We start from the raw sequence: 23,982 nt of genomic DNA, 5'->3' as shown, positions 1-23,982 counted from the left end.
GAAAATAACTTTTTTGGGTTCAGGGGGCAAAAACTCAAATTTTTTATAAAAATAATACTTTCTCCATGATGTATACTATAAATAGGGGTAAAAAGTAAATATTCATTCATAGAGCTAAATAATAAAAAGACATTCCACTCATTGACTAATTGCTACATAGATTAAGATTCTGCTCTATTTTCACAATATAAATAATCTTTCTGTGTTTGTTTACACTTCTAACTATTATACCTTCATATCCCAGTTATTATTTGACAAAAAAACCAGTTCGATAGATCGTAACAAGCCCAGGATTTGGACCAGCTTCTTTCAAACACAAAAACAAACATGACGGAATGCCAGTGGCATAAAACTAATAAAACACATAAACAGACCACTAAGTGGTTAAATATAAAACACAATTTATTTTATGTAGATTTTTATTTTTACTAATATTTAAAACAAATAATAGCATTAATTAAAAGTACAACCTAAACTTAAACAAATTTAACACAAGATACTAGGTATATCACATACAATTGTTTGATTATGCTGTATAAGGGGTACACGTTTATTTTTTTGAAGTATTTTAATACGGATAAATATAAAATTATCAGTAATAATGCCCTTGCAGTTGCTATAATTTATATGCTTCATATGCTGATTACATGAACACTATAAACAATTGAACTATGAAATATTTCATACAACTTAAGAGGAGAAAATGTGTTTTTGACAAAATCTAAAGGCATGTATATATGAAGATTGATATTTAAAAAAAGTATTAAAATATAGCACTTTTGAAATTTGACTAGATTTGTTGGTAGTTTACTGACCTTAAAATTAAATTAACTTTTTGTAACCAATTAACAAATAATCTAAAAAACATGTTAAAAACCACTCACAAGTAAAAGTACCAATGTAAGGTAGCAAAAATATTTCTAGTGTGGAAGCCACCATTAATAAATTTAAAAAATATACAAAATTGTAAAATCATTAAATAAATAGATATGATATGATCCTTATGTTCTTGCTTCAAATACATCCACTAACACTGATTTAAAGTTTTTCATCAAAATATAAATTATTGCATCAATAGCTAAAAAGAAATTCTTCAAGCTCTTGTTCTCAAATACAAAAATATTTTCTTAAAAAGCTTTTTCACTCATAAGAGTACTATCATTGACTATTGTTGTTTTATTAATAGTCAAAGGTACTACTATACAACACTGTAATTAGGACAAAAAAGCTAATTCTTTACGGCATTGCATTAAAGGATTAGTGTGCTATCTAGACTCTACATTGTAATTCAAGTAAATCAATGCCAAAGAATCCTGGCATTAAATTGACTTAAATTGAATGCAACGATTTTCAGATTTTTAAATGTTGGAATTCATTGTATCAATCAATACAAGCAAAATTTAGTCTTTCTTAAATTTTCCATAAAGAGTTGTTAAGAGTAACAACATGAAGTGAGCAAATGATTTAAATTCAATACATTGAAAGTGTTGTAACTTTATTGTTAATCGCACTTCTAGACTTAATTTTGAAAACAGTTGAATTAAAATACATTTGAGAATGTTTCACAACGTTTTCAATAATTTGATCTAATCTTACTAGTTTTGAGGTTTGTCTACTTCACTGATTTCAACTTTAAGCTATAGGCTATCGTTGATCCAAAGTACCAACTTAAAAGTGCAACAAACGTACATTATTACCAAACGGTATATGAGTTTGCCAACAATGAATATTTTGTTTGTATTCCAAATTTAAATGCTATTTGGAAAAACCTAACAGAGATAAGTCTTTGTCTTTGCAAAATAAAAATGGAATTTAAAAACCTAACACATACAGACAAAAAACTATTCTCACGTAAAATATCTAAATGTGTGTTGTAGGACAATTTTAAATTCAATAAATACTAAACACTAACATTTAAGGAGCTCTTTGACAATGAGCTATTCAAATACGGATATAAAAAAAAACTATAAGTTAATGGTGGATAAGTTGTGATATTATTTTAATGTGAATTGAATAAAATATAGCCTATATGTTGTGTGGAAAACCTACTCCTTTAAGGCTTGAGCTTGGGACAGGATCATAGATATATTAAAATAATATAAAGAAGCTAACAGAGTTATCTACCAACCGTGTATCACAGTGAACTGTAAATGATTTATTAGATACTTCTACAATAAGATTTTTAACTGTTAGTGTATTCACATTAAAAAGCTTAACACTCAATAGACCTACAAAGCTAACAAATAAAATACATATCACAGTATTGAAGTAACTAAAATAACGTAGCATTTAGCATTATAAAATGGTAGGTAATAGGTAATTCTAAGCTATGTAGGGTTGACACCCAAAACCAGTGGGATGATTTCTTCACCGACTGTTTTGCTTTAAAACCTGAAAGAAAATTGTATATTTAATAAAACGAAAATGCAATCTGGGTGTTGTCAGGTTGATATAGGCTACTTCGGAATGAGACTCTGATTTCTTTGTATCTACGAGACTTGTTCTAACATTTTCTCAACTGAACTTGCTTATTGAGCGTAGCTCTTTGGGATCAACTTCAATGCAACAAATAAAGCAACATCACTCAATAACGGCAGAACACATTTCAGCTAAACTTAACAAGATTACTTAGACTAATAGTGAGATGGTTAATAAACAAACAAATTTCAATTAGATAATGCTAATGCAATTTAAAACGAACTTAAAATTTCCAAATTTTAACATTAGGCTTATGGGACTAAAGTAGCCATATGGCAGTTTTTTGTTTACAAGAAAAATGTAAACAAGAGAATCATAACGTATTTCTGAAGTTTCTAGACTTTTCTTTTAAACGTTTTTAAACTATTCCTATGATTTTAATAAACAAGAAAATGCCGTTAAAACATTTTTTAAGGCACGGAATTCACTGAAAATCGAGAAAATATACGGAACTACTTTCTCAATGCGCGGAGCGTAAACAAGGAGCGGAGGGATACGGACCAGTGACTACTTTCTTGGGAACCTATATTTGTGTTGCCAGCTGATTAGAAACAGCCAATGTTAGAAATCAGGATTTAATAAGCGATATATCGAACCGCATCGAAATCGATATTTAATCCGATAATACATCACAGGTTATATTATGTTGAATTACATCAACGGTGCAGTAAGTTGTTACACTTATTAATAAAACGCAGATTGAACACTGATCTAATTTAGGCATGTGGGGAAGGTAGTTCGGGGTTTATGAGTATTCGTGACTACATTAAGTGTTTTGAAGTAAGGTTAGATTAGAGAGGTAAAGTGTAGGTTATAGGTAGGTGATCGAGTTGTTTATTTGTGTTGCACCATATAAATTGTATCTTTTGGAATAGTTGGTTAAACGGAGAAACGATTTCAAAAATGTTTGCATATGGTCTTAACCCTTAGCGGTCGGAGGGCCACTACGTGTGGCCACAAGATCTGTGACGTGACAAGTTGTAATATATATACGAAGCGACGCGCCAATAGCTCGGCAGGGCCACTCGTAGTGGCCCCGCCTCCTTCCATGGTTTGGCCGCCATTATTACTTCTCTTGTTTATGTCTTACGCTTGGATTTAAATACCGTGTGGCGAGCATTTCAACTCCAAAACACTGAAGTTTAACCTAACATATGACTGTAAAGTCGGTCATCATTAGGATTCAATTATGTACACTCGTATTTAATAACAACTTAATTACTCAAATATTAAAACGTTTATAACAACTAAATTATTAATAATCTTCAATAAAATAAAAAAGCAAAGTATCTTTTATGGTTGAAACTGATTAAAAAACAATGAAAATGGTTCATTTGCAATGAAATATAAAAAAAAAACTACAAATCAAAATATTTTTGACAAGTTATACGATTATCATACAGTATTATGCAAATTACCAGCTTTATTATGACTTTAGTGGAAAGTAGAAAGAACATAGACAGTATATAATATTACTTTTAAATCTTGGTACCTAAACAAAATAATATTAAGAAGTATATTGGATAAAAACCGTTAAAATAACTGCAAAAAACTATACAAAACTAAAATTAAATCATTATTGCCTAAAATTTACAAATGAAGGATAAAAAAATTAAGGATACAAAATTAGTAGTTGAAGGATAAAATTTACACATGTATTAAATAAAGACTTACAATGCATATACAAATAATTAGACATCACATTACTTGAGTTGATTTAGACCAGTTTGTATTTCTTCAGTGTGTGATATCGGTGAAAACAGTCTCCTGGGTGTAAGCCAGGTTTATTCTCACAGGTCTTGCAGTAAAATCTGGTTCGTTTACGTTGTCCAGCTGCTCTATTTGTACAAACAGCACAGTCCTTCTTCGAAGTTCCCTCCAGCTCATAAATGAAGTGTGTTTTTCCATCCAGGCGGTCTCCTTCAGTGATATATGATGGGCGTCCACGTTTTCTGCTTGTGTTTCTTACATCACCCACTAGCTGATTCACAAGTTGTTTACGGAACATCTTTTGACGCACAGCTGGTCTGCCAGAGTCTCGGTTGTTGTTGTAAATTATGAATCCATTCACAACAGCAACTTCAATTAGCCAAAAAAATATTTTACGCCACCATTTTATTGATTTTCTGGCGAATGAATAAGTAGCTATGTAATGGTCTGCTACGTCTACGCCACCCATGTTTTCGTTATATCTGCAAACAGCTGTAGGTTTCTAAACAACTTCTTGATTTCCACCCTTAACGAATCTCTTTACTTCTTCCACCGAGTTGTCATACAAAGAAGTTATCATTAATACTTCCCTTTTATCTTTCCATTGTATTACAGATAGACGGTCACCTTTTCTAAATGCGTTGATATCGCCTTTTTTCAATTTTTTCTTTTTCTTAACTGCTAGAGGTAGCCCTTTTCGTTTCCTATCTAACGTTCCAGTAAAGTGAACTTTTTTTTCGTACAGAACCTTGGCTAATTCTGGGCTAGAGTAAAACCGGTCGGTAAATATGTGCAACCCTTCAGCACTTCCTATAGACTGTCCAACTCTGTCAACAAGAGTCAACACAACTCGAGTTGTTGTCAGTAAATCTGGCCTAACAAGTAGGTTGTTTGTTGTTTGCCCCAGATATGGTTCTATTGCACACACATAACCATTACTCGAGTCAGACAGAACATAGACCTTAATGTGCCACTTTTGAGGCTTATCCTTATTATAACATTTAAATAATACTTTTCCTTTAAACCCTACAGTACTCTCATCTACGCTAACTTTGCTGCCTGGACAGTAATATTCTCTAAACTTCATGTCAAGATAATTAACAACATGTTTCACTTAAGCAGAGCGAGAGATTGCACCTAATATTGGTCTGGTTGGAGGTGTAGAAAAGTGTGAATTCCAAAAAATTTGTAAAAATCTCTCTTTGGAAAATATGTCTTTAAAAAAAGGTTGGTTTTCCAACCAATAGGTCGAAAAATAGTCGTCGATATCAGGCTTTGGGTGCATGCCCATATTAATTATGATCCCCAGAAATGCCTTGAACTCTACTACAGTAATATCCTTCCATGTCCACCACATGGATTTTTTTGGTAAGGGTCTCATTTTATTTATTTTATCTTGAGCATATCTGTTACTTTCATTAACAATCTCTTCTAACAATTCATCAGTGAAAAATAGTTTGAAATACTCAATTTCTGAGTTTCGATCAAAATTTGGTGGTTGTTTGAATCCACTCAAAGCTTTATATTGAAATTCACGGAAACTTACTTCATCATCCTGCCACTCTCGCCATACGTCAGCTGCAGCAGCTTCTTCAACATCAGCTACATGTTGATCGTGTTCACCCTCGTTAACTTCGCTAATATTGTCTTCTAGTTCACTATCAATGTTCGCATTTCCTTCTATATCATTATCACTTAATTCAAAATCCACATCACTGTCATGTTGACTGTCAATATCACTAAAAGTACATTCAATATTTTTGTCACCACCCTCAACCCCTACTTGCTGATCTTCCTCTACACTTTCAATCTCAAACAACATGGAAAGATCGTCATCTTCGTCGACTTGTAATAAATCCCGTATAGTATCGGATGTTAAGTCTCTATTTGAGGCCATTTATAAATCATAAATATCAATTTATTAAAAATTTAAAGCCATTAAAACGATTGTTGCACAGTACAAGCTGATTACTCACTAAGGAAACACGTGCCAATATGGTTATAACCTACGAAACCAACGGCTTTTTGTTGTCTCCAGATAGTTCCGATGATTGTCCAGAGAGCGCAGCACCTCCCAAGCAGAAAGAATCGCTAACAAAATTACAATCCTAAATATTATGAAGAGAAACAGGAGGCCACTAAGCGTGGCCGGTCCGAGCTGAACAGGACTTGCGTAGAGGGCCACTACGCGTGGCCGGCCCGAGCTGCGGGGCTACGTTCAGCGATGACAATGTCGCGTCATTAGACAAAATGAGAGGGCCACTAAGTGTGGCCTTGCCGATCTGTAGGGACGGAAAATAGAACGATAAATACGACCGCAAAGGGTTAACAAACCATTTACTGTATTCTAGCATTGACTTTATATAAAGTCAATGATTCTAGCAAATTACTATATAAAAAACAAATGAAAAGAAAATTTTAATTTGGACCTTTGACCATAGCAAAACTAACATATAATTTATGTAATGTGAAAAGTTGTATATCATTAAATACTATTCTGTAATATTAATAATTGTTCGGCAAATCCTCATTTTAATGGCTCGGCTGAAAATGGAATCTGCGTTTTGTGAAACAGTAATTTGGTAACAATTCAGTAATTTCAAATGTTGACAACAGTAGCCTATCCTATATAAATACTGTTATTTGATTGCCAAGCCACGGACTATACATACGTCCAAATTATTATAATTTTAATCAATAAAACCAGCATTAGTACATCTATTGACTTTTTTACATTTAGTTACTTATACAAATATCAAATCACGTTTGTTCCAGTCAACTAGCTTTCACCTCTCTGAAAGCAACCCTAGTCTTAAAAAGCCTTCTAAATCTGCGACAAGCTTATCCTAAGTGCCCGATTGGCCAGTTGTAACCATTAAACTGCCACTATTTGTTCCAAAATCAGCTGTTAGCCATCTTGGTGACTTCTCCCCCCTGGCCTGAAATTAATTTGGTTTCAAAAAATGTATGTATTGTATTGTAATGTTTTGCCAACTCAAAAATGATAATAAAAATTTAATATTAAAAAAATTAAAGTTAGAAGTTAATTAATTCTCAATCTTTAATTTTAATATTTGTTGTAGCAAAAACTAAAAAGGTAATTGCTCTTTAACTCACTCTTTTAAATCACTGTTGGTTTTAGTTTAGCATTTGTTCTGGTTATTTACCTTAGTTTAGTAGTAACAAATTTTTGTTGGATTTTTTTGTAGTAATCTAAAGTTAAGTTAAGTTAAAAAAGTTTGTCAAAGTTTAAATTTACTTACAGTATAATGTCTTATTGTCATTTGAAGCCTTTCAATTGATCCCTATTTGGGTACCGCCCCTTAGCTATGCAGTTTAATTACAAAAATCACACAAATTATAAAACACATATTTGTTTTTGATAGAACTACAGGCTTTCCGAGCGTTATCTGAGGGAACAACAACCAAATTGAAATCTATTTGAGGTGCTGTGTAAAAAGACGAGTACAACTGGCCACACATTAGGAGAGCCTATAAGATTGCCAAGGGACAAAATACAACTTGAATTCCTAGTATTTTTAATTAACCTATTATTAAAATATCTGCATGACTCTGTCTTTTCATGAGATTTACTTTAGTTCCAAAATACTTAAGAACCAGATGTTGTCCCACCTAAAAAATTGCATTATCTATTTTGTTGTTGGTACTTTTAGTTTTTGGCGGCCTCTTTTAACCTTGGATTTGCTCATTCATATAGGCCTAGACCCAAGGATGCGAAGCTACGTCACTGCCTCAGGTGTAGTCTGTCGCTCTACTGTCCAAGCCAACAATTCACAAATGCTGTAGACCTATATCACCTTTACAGTTAAATAGGTTACTATCAACTAGTTATCTATGTGCAAGTTGAATATACTCACAGAAGGCCTTAACAGCGGGTCCCAAGCAGTTCTCACGGAATGACTGGTCTGAAGACAATGTCTGTGTAGTACTTCACTCTCCCACGTGCCCACTGATGCCTGCTAGTCATCGGAAAATATAAGTTTTATAAATTCCTAAACGTTTAAAAAATTTACTATTTCAGTAAACGTAGCTAATTTTTGGATTGGTTTGAGGAAGTACTTTTCATTAAGACCTAAAAATAACTACTGAACATCTACGGAAGCAATTATATTTATAATAATTTCATTAAGAGTATAAGACAGTGTTGACACAATGTTGAGATATTTTAAGCTGCGTATAATTGGAAGATGAAATCAAATGAAGTGTACCTTCTTAACCAGGATAATCTATTAAAGCCCAATGATCAAGGATGGTTTTGGTGCAGTTCAGAACCATGAAATGCTATAAGGTATCTTTGCTGGAGTTTAATCAGCTGCAAGCAGATATCTAAAAGTTGATACATTTGTTGTAGGGATGGTCAAGTCTCGAAATTTCGGGAAATTTTCGGGAAATTTTAAATCTTGTTACACGAGACGAGATTTATTTTTGGCCGAGATTTTTATCGAGACAAGAATAAAAAATTAAAAAAATTAAAAAATTAAAAACGCCTGCAGAAAGTCAATGCAATACCCGCAATACAGGAGTGTGTTGTAGTTGCGTTTCCTTTGCGAAGGCGTTCTTATTTAATTAATTCTTTAAATGTAAATATTACTTTAATTATTTTAATAATATTACTTTAATAACATTTGAGAAGTTTTGTTAAGTGTAAGCAGTGTGAGGAATGTTTTATTACTATAAAAAGTCAAAACAAGTAACTATTTTATAAAAATTAATATTGCTTTTATTTTATGATTTATTTTATTTTAGGATAAGTTGAAGTCTATCCTATCTGATATCACCATGTTTCCTAATCGTAGGCATTTTTAATAAGTTAGGCGTGATTAATAAAAAAATGTTATGCTGATGTTTTTTAATAAAAGATTGTAAATATTCTTGCCTATTGTCATTATTTTTGTATTTAAACAGTCATCTAACAATGTTACAAAGTCAGGTAAAAATTTTGAACGTGCATTTCTCGTTGTGTATGAGAAGTGAAATCCCGTCTTGATCTCGTCTCGAAATTTTATGAGAAATAAAAAATCTCGTCTCGTCTCGTCTCGAAATAAAAATCCAATCTCGTCCATCCCTAATTTGTTGATATTCATAACAACTTACTATGAAGAGTACATACTGTTTTTGAATTTGGGATACAAATATTATAAAATTTCCAACCAAACCTTTTAAAAATATCTACACTTATATAGTTAACAATCACAGTATGGTAAAAATAATATGAAACGTCACGATGGTGAACAATCCCAACTATTTCCAATTCCACCAATAATCAATAAGTCCGGTAAATTAGAGACTAAGGGAATAGGGAGTAAAAATCTATTTTTAATCGCTAGAGAGTAAAAATGCTGCTTTAGACCAGCAATGCATGCATTAAAAACTTTTCTCTCTTAAGACTTTCTAGGCACGGATTTTAAATTCTATCGACTACATTTAAAAGAAAATGAGCCCTCTGACTACTAGTCATTAACCACACACCTGCTTCAGTTCCGGCCGAAGTTGGTACAGCGCGTCCAGAAACTCCGTGATAGCCTGGTCAGTGAGGAAGTAAAGTATCCAGTCTCCACCACTGCCTTGCACTTCACAACAGTTGGTCTCCTGAAGTAAAAAATTGGCAAAAATTAACACCGAAATCTGTTGACATTCCCTTTCAATAAAAGCTGTAGTCAATTAAGAATGAAAATGGAGGTAGTTAAATTGAGCGCTGATTTTAATATGTTCCTGATGCATACGACTTTTTAGCCAAGCAAACTGAAAGGGCAACTTACTGAAACGTATAGCACCTTGTGTACTACATCAATTATCAAATCTATAAACAAGAGAATATAGGTCTGTAGCAGATTCTGTGAATGTGCACTAAGTTCTTTACAAAAAGTTTGCTACAGTTAGATGCGATGTCTACTTCAGTATCCAAAAGTGAATGACCAAAACTCATCTGAATTATCACATTTGGTCATAATAACATTGACCTACTTTTAAAGGTTGTCTAACTACTAATTGTTAAAACTATTTCTAGTTTTTATATTTCAGGCTATTTGTAAAATTTAGTTTTTAACGATAAAGATAAAAAATAAAAATCATTATTTCTAACCCACCAAGATACAGGCCGTGGAAGCAGTGCGGATGGCAGAAATGTCTTGTAAACTTGCGCAGCCTAACACTTTGTGGGGAAAATCCAATGTTAGCAGACGACGAGAAGTCAATAACAATCCACAACCCTCAACGGGCTGCTTGCATGTTACCACGTGTTTGTTGTCGACCATCTAGACAGAAATCAGCTGATTAGACATGTTGCTGTTTTAATTCTCCAGTTAATAGGTAAGTAGGAAAATGGGAAAGGTGTTATACTCAAGAAAGTGGTTTAGCACATTTTGTATGTGTTTATATCCAGTTGGTGGTTGATTATTATCATGTTTTACTATTAATAGTTTAGTGATCTACTCTCTGTTCACAAAATTGAGGTAGTTTGAGGGTTCAAGGGTAGTTTTTCCCCCACCACTTTTTCCTTATGTGATGTAGCTGATTGCCTTTTTGAATCAAACCAGCAACATTTGGATTAGAAGTCTGGCACTACAATAATTTTACTCTTAAGGTTACAATACCTCAATATATAGTTTTTAACACGAAAAATTATCTTTTCAAACGTATCTGAAATATACACAGTAAAATTGAAAATTCCACAAACCTGAATTCTTCAAGGTATCCGAACAGTTCCATACTTTCAAAACATCACAGTACACAAACAAATGTATACTTACATTGGATGAAATTTCAAAAAACGTTTGCAGCCAGTCCGAGCACTCGTAATCGTCGGCTGCGGCAAACTGGAATGTCCCTGTGAGTCCTCGCTGGCCGAAGGGTAGAACCTCGAATGTGTGAGGTCTGTTGGAGTTGTAAACTCTCCGACACCCCCCGAAGTAACCTCTGTGTAGAGACAGTATGTGCTTCGGTGACTTCTGGCTGGCGTCACTGAAGATGTAGATCAGTCCGGAACTGCCAGGAAATATATTGAGAAACAGGTAATATATACTTTGCAGCTTTGACAATAGTGCGAAGAACATGGGAGATGATAAATAAGGAAACGGGAATCAATGATAAAGACTAATAGTTCCATCAATGTTCTAAAAAAATTGAATACTGTTGTAAATGATCCCTTGACCACAAAGTAAAGAACAAAACGGTAAAAAGTGTAGTAAGCTACTGCTAGTGATAGGCTACCCCTAACTTACATACAGTTTCAGAACATAGGAATCTCAATAAAAATCATCTACTAACACTAATGTTCTCGTAGTTAAAACAATACCCCCGCCGCAGCAAACCTGCAGACTAAGCGAATTTCCATTTCCCTGAATGGATTTACACTAAAATGCCTCCTTAAAAATATCACATTTATTCCCTATTTAAATAGAATCAGTTTAAAACATACTTAGGTTTGCTGCAACAGGGAGGGTAAAAGTGTTTTTTTATGTAAAATGTTAATAGTTAGTAAGAAATAAAAACATTTTCCAAATTTGGGCAAAATATGTTAAAAAACAAGCAAACTACAACAGTTTACTTATTCTCCATAAAAATAACATGGGAATTTTAAATTTACAATTTTTTGGAATTTTCTCCGTAACCATTAGGCGCATTATAACGCTTTAATATACTAAATTATTTGTTTTTTTAAGCTCTACAAAATAGTTTAGAAAGAAATTGCAAAATTTTATGTTTTTTGGGTCAAAAATGGGAAAAACCCATTTTTACCCCATAAAAGCCCCCATAAACCCCCGTTCCCATGGTCCGATTATGCTGGTTCGCGAACTCGTTCGAATAAACGTAGGTTTACACGTTTGTACCAAATTTCATCAAAATCGGATCATTTTTGCTCGAGTTATCGCGCTAACGGACACATATATATATATCTAATATATATATAAATATATATATAAATATATATATATATATATATATGAATTTGAACGGATGGTGTTTTTGGCCTCTAGGGACCTCAAAACGAAAAAAAAAATCGGTCCCGGGTCCAGGTCTTACCATGAGTACTACGGTAATAGCTTATTCCCTATATGGGAAATTCGCTAAAATCATACTGAAAATTATAAAACATAAGATAACTCATAAAAAAAAGGACAAAGTCATGGGGGGTGTGTGAGTACTCAAGTGGTGGAGTATTTTCGAGCGGGTTCTCGGCTAAACTCCAGCCTTTAATCGGATACGAGCTAAGTTTTGCTGTAGTATGATTTTTATTTTTACAAACCCCATTAGGTACACACCTGAGCAGTATGAAGCCAGGCAGCCAGGGTGCCGTGGAGTGTGACCTGTACATGAGATGTCCAGACCTCGTTAAACTCTGAGGTCCAGTCATGTACGAGTCTTCTACTCTGATATACCTGTAGAAGTGGAGTGTCTCATCCTGCAGAACAAAACAGATGGACTGAGATCAGGTAAAAATATCACTATCACCAATCAAGATGAGGATGCTACTAGGGCGATTAACCCAAATATGAGTGAAGGATGAGAGAAGAATGGAGTAGGATGCCTTGTGGGGCTTTTTTACTGACTAAGATCAGCTGTTTCTTCTATCAGGACCAAAAGCTCAGTGATGAAAGACAGCTGGGTCCAGTTTTGATCCAAGCCACTGAGGATGCTAAATTATAGAATGGGGAAACGTCTGGTTTTGTAAATAGTGTAAATATCGATTTGACGAAGCTCTCACCGGAAGATCAAGAATTCAGTGATGACACTGGCTGCTTAAGCATATGAATGAAGTGCCTCCATCAGTACTTTGTTGGTTGATTAGTGTGTTTACGACTACCAGGTTTAATAATGTCTTTGGTGGTCTAACAAACAACCTTAACATTTCATAAATCACTTGAACAACCACGTTTAAACACTTGGCTGCAACTTGAGCTCTTCGGAGATTGCAATCTATGCTAATACAATTAAGTAAGTTGTGTAACGCATTCATACCTTAGTGAGAGAAGCTTGAGAGAGCAATGCGTTGTACAAGGTGGAAGCGAGAGAGAGCTGTCGTACGTTGAGGTGAGTCTTGGTCGCCCGATAGACTGAGAGAGACAGCCGAGACATCATGTGACACACTAGTGACTGTCCCAGAGCAGATATAACAGTCACTGTCACACGGTGATCCATAGTGACCAGCATCAGCGTCTGGTACTCAGGTCCAATCTTACAACACAATAAGTAATTAACTACAAGAATATAAGTCATCAGAGAGGTTTGTTACTTACTTGAGAAACAAGTCATTCTTTTACAGTAGAACTTCAACCATCCTAATTAATTGATATTGGGACCATAACACATTCAGCTAGTCATAAATCTGGGTGGTTAGATGTTTACAGAAACTTAAGGTATTTTATAGAAAATACTTCATTTTTGGTAGGCTACTGTATGCACCCAGTGTCAAAAATTAAGCTTGAGCCGAGCTTTTACTATCGCGGAACATGTCTGCAAGGATTTATTTATCGACAAATTAACACTTTGGTCACAATCGCAGTAGACGATAATGATGATTGACAGTGTTGTCTCCTGTCTAACGAGACAATGTCCGTGATCACTTCACCATTGATCAGAAACAACAGTGTACCACACTTAACAATACTGGTAAACCCTACTCGACTAGCGTAATAATAAGCTTGTTTCCCATGTTGTAGCACTTGTTGTACTCTGGTACACCTTTAAGCCATTTTTGTTGAGGTACGCTCATAAAATAAAAGCAAAGGTTCTGATTGACAATAAATCAGTGTTCTAGGCTTTAAGGGTTAAACGTTTTACACCAGAATTGGTGGATGAGGATTTGAAAATAAGAGTAGGGTTACCTTTGCACATTTTAGCGTTTCAGTTTCAATCGATTACAAGCATAAAAGTTTACTACCAAGAGAAACTTGATTTCAAGTTTATAAAAAATTATTTTCATCAGTGGAACCACAAACCACTTACCACCACAGTATCCAACGTGTGGTAGTTGATGTGGTGTCGTCTGCAGTAAGAGTTGTCAGGTCCAAGACCAGCCATGTAGAGAGCAGAGACTGTCAGGACAGCCAATAGAGGAACACCTTCTGTGCTCGCCACACGGTACACCTGAAGAAACAAGTAAATGACGTTTGAAATTGAAACTCTTTAACAATGAAGTGAGCAAACAAACACATCCAATTTACTGTGTCAACAAGTAAAAGATAACTACGATATCTAAACGATTTTGATAACAAACCTTGAGTATGGTCTCAGCTTTGTCCATCAGCACCGTAGACTGCAAGGCAGTTCTCATTGGTTCAGTAATTCTCTCATCCTCCCCCTCGTCCTGTGGCTGGATGCTCTTCATTTCTTCCTCCAAAGATTCCAAAAGTTCCTTGGAAAGTTCTGGATCAGGTTTGACACCTTTTATGTAAAGGTTTGGTTTCCCAACTGGTTTCTTGTCTTTGTACGGTTTTCTGGTAGGTATGGAGTTAAGAAATCGTTTGACCAAGGACGTTTTTGATGGAGCTTCATGTAACATCCTACCTGGCCAGTTTGGCTGCCTTGGAGTGCTTTTTTGAGAACCTAAAAGAAAGAAGACTTATAAAAATCCAAATTTTAGACCACAACTTATTTTTAGTTACATTTTTTATTTTAGAATAGTTATTTGTGTAGCTAGTGGGCGAAGTGGCACTTTACTGCACACGAGAAAAATGTTTACGCACGAGCCGTAGGCAAGTGTATAAAGTTTCTCGAGTGCAGCATAGGCAATTTGCACTCGTTTTACACATTATTTTTTCCTAAGGTTACTATAAAGTTTAGAAATAACTAGTCTTTCAAATGCTAAACAACTTGTTTTAGGTTAGGTTAAATCCAAGTGTTTAACAAAATGGGAAACACTGCAACAGCTGATCGTAGTCGTAGTATCTTTAAGTGTTGCCATCCTTTTTCCAAGCGTACATGGATTACGTGCATAATAAAAACATGCAGTTTTGTGTTGTTAGGTTGGAATACTGGTGTGCGGCAAAAGTAAGTAAATGCATCAGCTATTAGAAACTTTCTGTACTACAATCAGTGCAAGGAAGCCTACTTTGTCGGGTCACTGTGAGAAAAATAATTGTACGGTACACCAAACTTGCTAAAATAAATTAATACAATTATTCTGGAAGTTATCTTATGAGGTAGCAATTCTATTATAATCATATTCAAATAAAGTGGCTGTTTTTATATATCATGCCACTCATCGCACAAATTTCAATTTCCTTTTAGGTTATTAATGTAATTAGTTAATAATTAATTGTTGTATTTATTTATTCATCCAAAATCCGTCTCTTGGTAATCTATACATATATTCAATTCCATAAGCGAATCGGTCCTCACAAAATATCGCGAGCTAGGAAAAAGGTGGCATGGTTGCTGATGATTCATTTTAAAGCTCAAGGTCCAAGGACGGTGGAAAAAATATCAGAAATGTCAAAAATTACCCCTGCTCTGCCCCACAGGCCTTCAAAGATCCAGTCATTTTCTAACGGAAATAGGCCTATAGCTACAGTGCTTTACAAAGGAGAGTATTTAGGAATGATTAAAACGGAGGTGACGGGCAGCAATTGCTGCTATGGGCCGCTAGTGAATATATAATCTATAACTGCTTTGAGCAACCAGCTGCTATATCCACAATTTGTGAAAATCAATTTACTATGCTAGAACAATTCCTGAGCGAAAAGAAAAGTTTAGAACAAATTTAAACTTAAGTAATACTGTATTAACAAACAGTTAAAACAGGATTTTCTATAAAGAAATGGAAAGGCATTTACTATGATTGGATATTAGGCTACTTACCAGACTAAGAACCATAAAATGGCAAGTTTTATTTTTTGTTAAAGAAAATTGACATCCAGGCCTAAAGTAAAAAAAATGTAAATGATACTATCACACCACTAACTTGTTTATTAAAAAAAAAAAAATTATCATACCACTAACTTGTTTGAACAAAATCAAACATCTAAAACCCACACCCACAAGCTGAAAGCACTTTTCTACTTTTTCAAATTATCTGCAACAAAACATACCAGGATATCTGATGAAGCGCATTTTCAGCAGTCCGTCAGGAGTGTCCAGGGACCATTCAGAATCTGATGTCTGGTCGATAGACGACCGAAGAGTGGATGCTCCTCGTGCACCCAGCAGTCTGTCATACTCAGAAAACGTCTTCGGGTCCTCCTGGCCTTCAGGGACGCCTCGTTCTGTCAAAGGCGTTTTCTCAGTCTCTTTATCCCTCAACTCCTCACTATCCTTCGTCTTCAACCCAAGACTCTGCTTCACGACATTGGCCAGTTTCTCACAAACCATCTCGATATTGTACTTTGTGTCGTCCAAAGTGGTCGTGCTACTGTCACCGTCACAGTCCGCTTCTATTCCCAACTCCGATTCGAAAATGTTGATGCTCGAAGACAAACCTTTTCTTTCGTAAATTTCCGACTTGACTTGGCGAAAGTTTTCCTTTTCTTTCATGAAGAAACTGTCCCCTTCTCCAGCCCAGCTGTATCGACCCTCAACGAAGAAGTTGTTGATGTTTGACGGTTGCCTAACTCCGGTTTCTGAGTCATCATTCGAATCTTGATGGAAAGAAACTCTTTTTGCCGATTCGCTTTTCTTCTTCTTGCGAGGTCGTCGGCACACGCCGTCATGCTTGTTTTGAGCCATGATGCCGGTTATTTGTATATTGTCCGTGGTAGGTTCGGCTGGTTTACAGTTTCCATTGGTCGTGTCCTCTGCCAGAGTATTGTCGGAGGATGAGCTGACGTGTGTGTTGACGCTACTTCCCAACTCACTGCCGTGTTGACCTCTCATGTACTCCTGAAACTGTGGGAAAATGGTTGAATTTATTCAAAATACAGACTTGTGATGGTTGTTGAACAACAGAAGATAACAATTATTAACAAGTGTAAAAAAATATGGGTGACCATGAATGTTACATGGTACAAACTTTTTAAGGAATAAAGACATTTATAAATAGATTACACTAGCGCAGACTTATATAGGGTTTTAAAAATAATTTGGTTATATAAACCATGTTTCAGATAAAGAAAAAGATTAATGTCAGTGATACTAGTGCAGTGGGCATGAAAGAAGCATTCAACATAGAAGTTCAGCATTGTTTCTTTTTACATTCGTATAGAGGAGGAGGACACAGATCTTTCTTTTTTGGATTTTTATTTGCTTAAAAATGGACATATTATCACAGTAGCGGTCCCAGGATTTTAATTCGGGGGGGGGGGGGGGATGACCATCAGGAGGTGTGGGGTATGGAATATTCCCCAGAATAAAGGGGGTCCGCCGTAATGATACCGCCACTGTATTATTGTCTTGAGATACATGACATTAAGAGGACATAACCTAAACAAATTTATTAATAGATAAATAAATAAAAAAAATATTGTCAATGGGTTAAAGCCCTGATGTGTTGGTGTCAAAGAAATCTAATTAACATTTACAGAGGGGATCCTATGATCTCCAAAAAGCTTAGACTTAACATTCAAATTTTTTTCTGGGGTCATGTCAAAAATATAGTTTCAAAGTTGGAAACATTAACAATTTGGCTCGTCTAACAGAAAGTATGTCCTCACTGTTACAGGATAAATTTTTAGGTTATGATAACCGAGCTCAGAGCTGTATCTTATTATGTGATTTTCCTTCAATAGATTAATGCTAAGACCTACCTCATTCTCAGTGGAGTTGTCACTATCTACTAAAGCAACTCCAGAGTCCACAGGTGATGCAAGGGAGGAGGCCTGTTCACTGATTACACTGCTTTCCATGCTCTGAAAAAATACCACAGTTGAAATGGAGAGTACATTTTGCATAATCAATTTTAAGATTGTGTGCCACTGTTCATACTATTTCTAGTTTTCTTACTTATCTTTAATTATGTTTTTCCTCTTGAGATACACACGCAGTCAGTAAGCAAATAGTAAGGAAAAGAGACAATATAGGCCTATTGAATTAACTGTCATGTTTTTACAATGTAGCCTATTTTGTTATTATAAACACATAATCTAGACTCTTGAATGATAACCGAAATTGTAGCCTAAGATACTCCTCTTAGAACAATTACGTTGTTGTGCATTTTGAATATTTTTATGGAACTAAAATAAAAATTAGTTGAGATCATAGAGAATTAACAAACTATAGCAAACAAATTATAAGGCCCATGTTAAATTTCTAGAAGTTTAAACTCACGTAGGAAAAAGCCATGTGGTCCGATTTGTACAAATTCAGATTTATACCTTCCCATGGTTGGGTACTATGACTGTGTTCAATTTTGTGCAGATCGCTTCAGCCGTTCAGGAGTATTTGTAAAACAAAAGCAGGAGTGTTGTATGAGAATTTTGCTTCACTCCCCTAAAAAAAAAAAAATAAAAAGCCAGGTCTCAACAAAAACAAAATAGCAAATTGCCGCTTGTATTACAGCTACACCTGCCGCTCCTGCTTGCCGCTTACCTGTCTCCGTGCGCCGCCGACTTTGTAGCTGAAGCCTAACCCTCCCAGTTCCAATTATTTTTTGCTTTACCAAGGTTTCATCTTTCCCCCACTTGCGCTGTAGAGGCCTTGTTCCGGCCAATGTAGAAATAATAACAAATAAATTGTTTAAGTCAAAAGCACTTACAGCTTGAATGGCCGCAGCTTCACTGCGCAGGTTGGTTAGGCTAGTCACCACTCGCTGGGCCAAGGCTGGGTCTCTCAACAAGCTCTGCTCCAGGTAATGCTGATTTAGCGTCTTCGAGTCCTGGGCCAGTGAAGACAAGTAGTACTCTAGCGAGCCTTCATCTAGGGTGTAGAACGTCCATGCAAGACCTGGAAATAGGAGTTGTTGGTTACTGCTTTGACCATCTATAGAGCTAGACATTCCATCCCCATGTAAAAGCTATTACCGGATTTAGAATCAAAATGGATATAGTTAAGAGCTACCGACAGAGTGCGCTGATGTATATTACTGATTTCTATCATATAGTACAATTTTTAATCAAGTCAGACTGATAGAACGGCTTATTATAAGCTAGGCCTATAGGGTATTTATGTCACATAAACTACTTTAGTAGAAAGTAGAAAGTAGCTAAACTAAGGGATAAAATAGAATTTGAGACATTAACTTAGGATGCTCTGTGAAGGCAATTTGTGTGTATTGTTCCCTTTAAGAAACTAGCTAGCCCAGGTAATGGAACACGTTTAAAAGTTCATACAACATGCCTCAAACCAAAATATATTTCATATAGTTTAGCAAATTAGTCCAAACAAAACACTAAAGAATGCTTCTAGTAATAATAAATATTATTGAGTGGCATTCAGCAGAAGGAATACAAATCAAATAATTTATTTACTAAAATTAAATAATTGTTTGTCAATAGCAATGTAATGTTAAATATTGTATAAATGATATCTTGTATTTATCATCTATTCATCTTAAATCTACAATCTTGTTTGAACACATTATAACAAAACCAATTCCTCAAATTGCCTGGAGCATGATGTGTAAATATTGTGTTTGTGATATCTCGTATTTATAATCTAATCTACAATCATTGTTGTTAGAACTTATTCGGGTAAAACAAATGTAACTAATGCAATGGCCAAACAATTCAAGGAAGTGTCTGCTAAATAGTCACCGTTGGAATTATAAATCCAGTAACATTTTCTAGATTAAGATTTTTTTTGTATGCTGTGACTCTTAAACTAGAAGTTTGGCTTACAAAAATACTGTTGAATCTTGGTCCTAAATGTTTTAAAATACTGACTGAGTTTCTGATTAGTCTATTTTGAGGGAAAGTTACAATTCAAACAGTCGCCAACAATTCAACAGTTTTCTCATTTAGTACTTCAACATTTATTTTCTCGAATAACGAAATTAACAGTTGGTTCACTTCTAATCACTTAACTTGCTGGAAAATGGCTGTACCACTTAAAGCCTGTGTACAAGAGGCTATTTCAAATTTGGTTAACTTGAGAATAAGATTGCAGAAGAGATAAATTTTAGTGTTGTGTACTTAACTTTATTAACTTACTAGCTGTACCCGCGGGCTTCGCCCCGTTTAACTTCATAAGTATTCGCATGGCTCATTCACGTCCTGGTTGAAGTTCGTTCGCTGCGCTCACTTGCCTTCAGGTTAGCTCGTTCGCTACGCTAACTCGCCTCCAGGTTGAAGTTCGTTCGCTACGCTCACTCACCTTTTGGTTGGAAATTAGCCGTTGTCAAAAATTAATAGTGCTGCACCCTGTTGGTAATCCTTGTAACTTTTATGCTATTGCACATCATAGAACAGAACCAACTTGTTTAATTGAAACAGCTGTTAAGATTCATTAATTCCTTTTAAATATGAAAAATCATAAGATTAACATGGGGAACTACAGAGCCACTGGGGCGGAGCCCGAAAGGGTTTTTGAGATAAGAATATGCTTTAATGTTAATCGGGAATGTGAGCTATCATCATGCCAAATTTCAACCCAATCCGTCCAGTAGTTTATGCGTGATTGAGCAACAAACACACACACAAACATACACACAAACATACACACAAACTCACAAACTTTCAGATTTATAATATTAGTAAGATGTTATAGGTACTTATTTTTGTCATCCAACACAAAGATGGTTTTTTAATTTCATTTACAGGCTTTGAACTTGCAGACAGCTTGCTAACAATGAACGTTCTTCGCAATTTAGTTATAGGGGCATTCAGCTAACTTTTTTAATGGATAATAGCAAGCTTTACCTTTTTGTTGCGAAGAACTGATGTATTTGACGAAAGCCTCGATCGACTTGAGTGTGGTGGAGTGTGTAAGGCCTCGCACGAGGCTCCAATAGCCTCGCACAGGGTCTCGCAGCCCATGTTGCAGCACTCGGTCTACTACACGGACTAACAGACAATCCTGTTTGACATCAAGCAGTCCTGCTGCTCCAACCTTTAACCAATAAAATTACAGTTACAGTAATGAGTTTTATTTGACTTTTAAACAGCCTAAGTTACTCATTTAGGCTACTTACTATTATGAGCATGGCATAAACAAATGAATAAGCCACCAAACGGTAGAATTGATCAGTGACTACTGATCAATGCTAGGTAGCCTAATTGAAAAAAAATGTAGATGGAGGCTTCCTATCCTATACAAAATTGGTTGATTAGGTCTAGTTTTAAGTTACTTAAAACTAACAATGAAATTAATTTTTGTTGAAAATTAAGGCTTTCATAGGCCTAAATTATTTTATCTGAGCTCTAGGCTAAAATATAACAGGCCTAAGCCACTAAGTTTTAACCTATACTAGCCTACTTTGTCAGATACGTACTTACAATGAGAAAAGTATTGGGCCAAGCCTAGTTCAGTCAACAGTTACGAGAAATACTGGTTGGAAAAGTTAAATGATATAATCTGACACTTTGTAATAGGTTTAAGAAAATGTTAATACAGTACCTAACTTATTTGTAAGGTTTTGTAACGCTAAACATTTTATGTTGATTGTTAGATTCCATCTAAGTTAGCCCCTAAGTGGTACGTTACTATCTCCCTCGTAATTTGGCATGAAATTAACAATAAATCTATAATAAAAAATTTCTCAATATTTGTGGGATTAAATTATTCTACATAATGCAATAAGGTAAAAATTTAGGCCTTACCACAGAGAAGTAAAATACAGCGGATAAGTTACACGCTTATGGGACAGCCGTGCGCTTTTAGCTCTGGTATGTTGTGGCAGAAATGTACTTGAACCGAGCAAGGAAGACCCTGAATGGGGATAGCCAGATAACATTTTTGTACACAGGGTAGGCCTATTCCTACAGCGTGAGCACTGTAAGTTAGTACGAGATGGCGAGAGGGAAAAGGAGACCGGAAGGTGATGACAACAGGAATTTTCTCTAGACACCATTGAATGTTCCATCTGTTTCTTAATTCTTTGTGGCCTTACCTAGAAATCATTGTCTGAGGGAAAACAATAAACTCAAATGTTTGTCCTTTGAAGATTTAATGAAAGTAAATAAGGAATATGGGGAAGAATAATATACGGGTACAGTTTCTTAACTGGGCTATGCTAATATCGATTGAAACTATGGAATTGAAAATATTGATTAATAATCGATATTTTTAAATATATCTATTATAAAATTTAACTATTATAACCTAACCTAACCAACCAAACTTGCTGATGGTGAAAAATCGCATGAAAGTTTACTAATCGAATCGACAGTTTCAATCGATATTAGCATAGCTCAGTTAAGAAACTGTACCCTAATATACAAAGTTGACTCCGATAACACAATACTGTAACTAGTTTTAAAAAGGTCTAGGTCAACTACAGCCAAAGAAAAGTGCCAATTATTAGGAAGGCCTAACTAAACATTCTCATGTGTAATTGGTCTAAGTCTAGGCCTACCCTAGATGTGTGGGAATTTAGGTCATAATTTAGAGTATGAAATTTAATCTATAAAGAATCTTATTTAATTTTTAGAATATTTTAACAAAATATGCCTTAAACTAAAGCATAACTCCTAAACCAGACACAATATTACTCACCTCTTCACAAGATTTCTCGAAGTCAATAATCAATTTTTCCTTAGTTACTAAAATGAATGCATTTTTAGATCTCATAGTTACTTTAAAATATTTATCTAGTTAAAACCATTTCTTAATAAGGAACTTCTACATTCTGGAAGAAATTATAAAATCAAAGAAAACTCAATGCATTTCTTAATATTTGCATCGCCTATAATGACAGAGACACTAGACAGATGCAATGAAAACATTGACAAATAATGACAATTAGGGGTTTGCTGTCTGCTTCATCTACTGCAAAGAAACAAAGAGGAAAAAACCTAGAGTATACCCAAAGAGGTAAATGTATGCAGCAGCATAGATTAAACATACTCCCTTGTGTTGGCAATGGCAAATACAATGAATACAAGAGGGGTTGTATCATAGACAAAAAGAATTAAATATTCTTTTTGTCTATGGTTGTATTCATTGGTCTATAGCAGTAGTTTTTTAAATTTCTTTAAAAAAAAATTTAGTAGTTTTTGACTATGCTAAAGTATTAATAGATAGATATTATGTTCCAGGTTTAAGGTCTAGATCGCCGTAGTAACTGAGTTTTGTTGTTCTTTCTTTTTCAATTTTTATAAAATGTTACCTAACTAACTATTATCATTGACTTTATATCTACAGTGTAAATATAAAGTCAATACTATTATAGAATGGTCACAGTCAAAGGCGTAGATTCCCTCACAATCAAGTAACAAACCATCCCAAGACGCCTAAAATGTAACTTAACTGCCACATTTCGCCTAAAATGGTTATTATGTTAGATAGTTCGATTTAAATGACAGATCAGATTGTATATCCGGAATATCCCATTATACTGATCGAAAAATTAAGTGATTCCACATTGATTTAGGATAAGGTAGGTCTTCATATGGAAATCCTAGAATACGTTGAAGTAGGATTCATATCCAGGGCCGTATTCAGACCGGTTTTCCTTGACAATTGTACCGGGGCCCAGGCCCCACCAGGTAGCATATACTTCAAGGGGAGGAGGGGCCCGGCCTAATATCTTTACCGGGACCTGCCAAAGCTGGGTACGACCCTGCTGTTCATAACGTAAATTTTCCGGTTTGCACTTCACTCATTGATATTTGATAATGAGTAATAATTAGATGTAATAGTGAGAGTAATAATCCCAGATAGCAAAAAAATACTTGATTAAAGCTTGAAACAAGTTTGATTTTTCAAATCTGCAAACTTGAATCAAGTTTGCTCGGATGGGTCCGT

General features: G+C 35.0%; 1 protein-coding gene across 2 annotated transcripts; it reads right to left on the bottom strand.

Annotated features, from left to right (window-relative positions):
• Nucleotides 1-424: 424 nt before the first annotated feature.
• LOC128993305 (pleckstrin homology domain-containing family M member 2-like) lies at nucleotides 425-22,914 on the bottom strand. 2 transcript variants are annotated; one of them, XM_054417112.1, is made up of 14 exons: nucleotides 22,732-22,914; nucleotides 20,937-21,126; nucleotides 18,836-19,023; nucleotides 17,889-17,990; nucleotides 16,239-17,031; nucleotides 14,426-14,754; nucleotides 14,155-14,295; nucleotides 13,168-13,383; nucleotides 12,471-12,610; nucleotides 10,959-11,193; nucleotides 10,296-10,463; nucleotides 9,679-9,798; nucleotides 8,067-8,168; nucleotides 425-2,391 (listed from the first exon to the last, which is right to left on the bottom strand). In XM_054417112.1, the coding sequence occupies exons 1-14, from the start codon at nucleotides 22,804-22,806 to the stop codon at nucleotides 2,368-2,370; spliced, it is 2,823 nt and encodes a 940-aa protein (XP_054273087.1). In that variant the 5' UTR covers nucleotides 22,807-22,914; the 3' UTR covers nucleotides 425-2,367. The 2 variants fall into 2 exon arrangements, with proteins under 2 accessions (XP_054273087.1, XP_054273088.1); XM_054417113.1 differs by having other exon boundaries at nucleotides 8,067-8,165; nucleotides 22,732-22,913.
• Nucleotides 22,915-23,982: the final 1,068 nt, after the last annotated feature.

Source organism: Macrosteles quadrilineatus, unplaced genomic scaffold (genome assembly GCF_028750875.1).
Source record: "Macrosteles quadrilineatus isolate MER2022 unplaced genomic scaffold, UCM_ALF_1.0 Scaffold_4__1_contigs__length_99947679, whole genome shotgun sequence".
Lineage (NCBI taxonomy): Eukaryota > Metazoa > Arthropoda > Insecta > Hemiptera > Cicadellidae > Macrosteles > Macrosteles quadrilineatus.
This window is presented reverse-complemented; position numbering and strand designations above follow the sequence as displayed.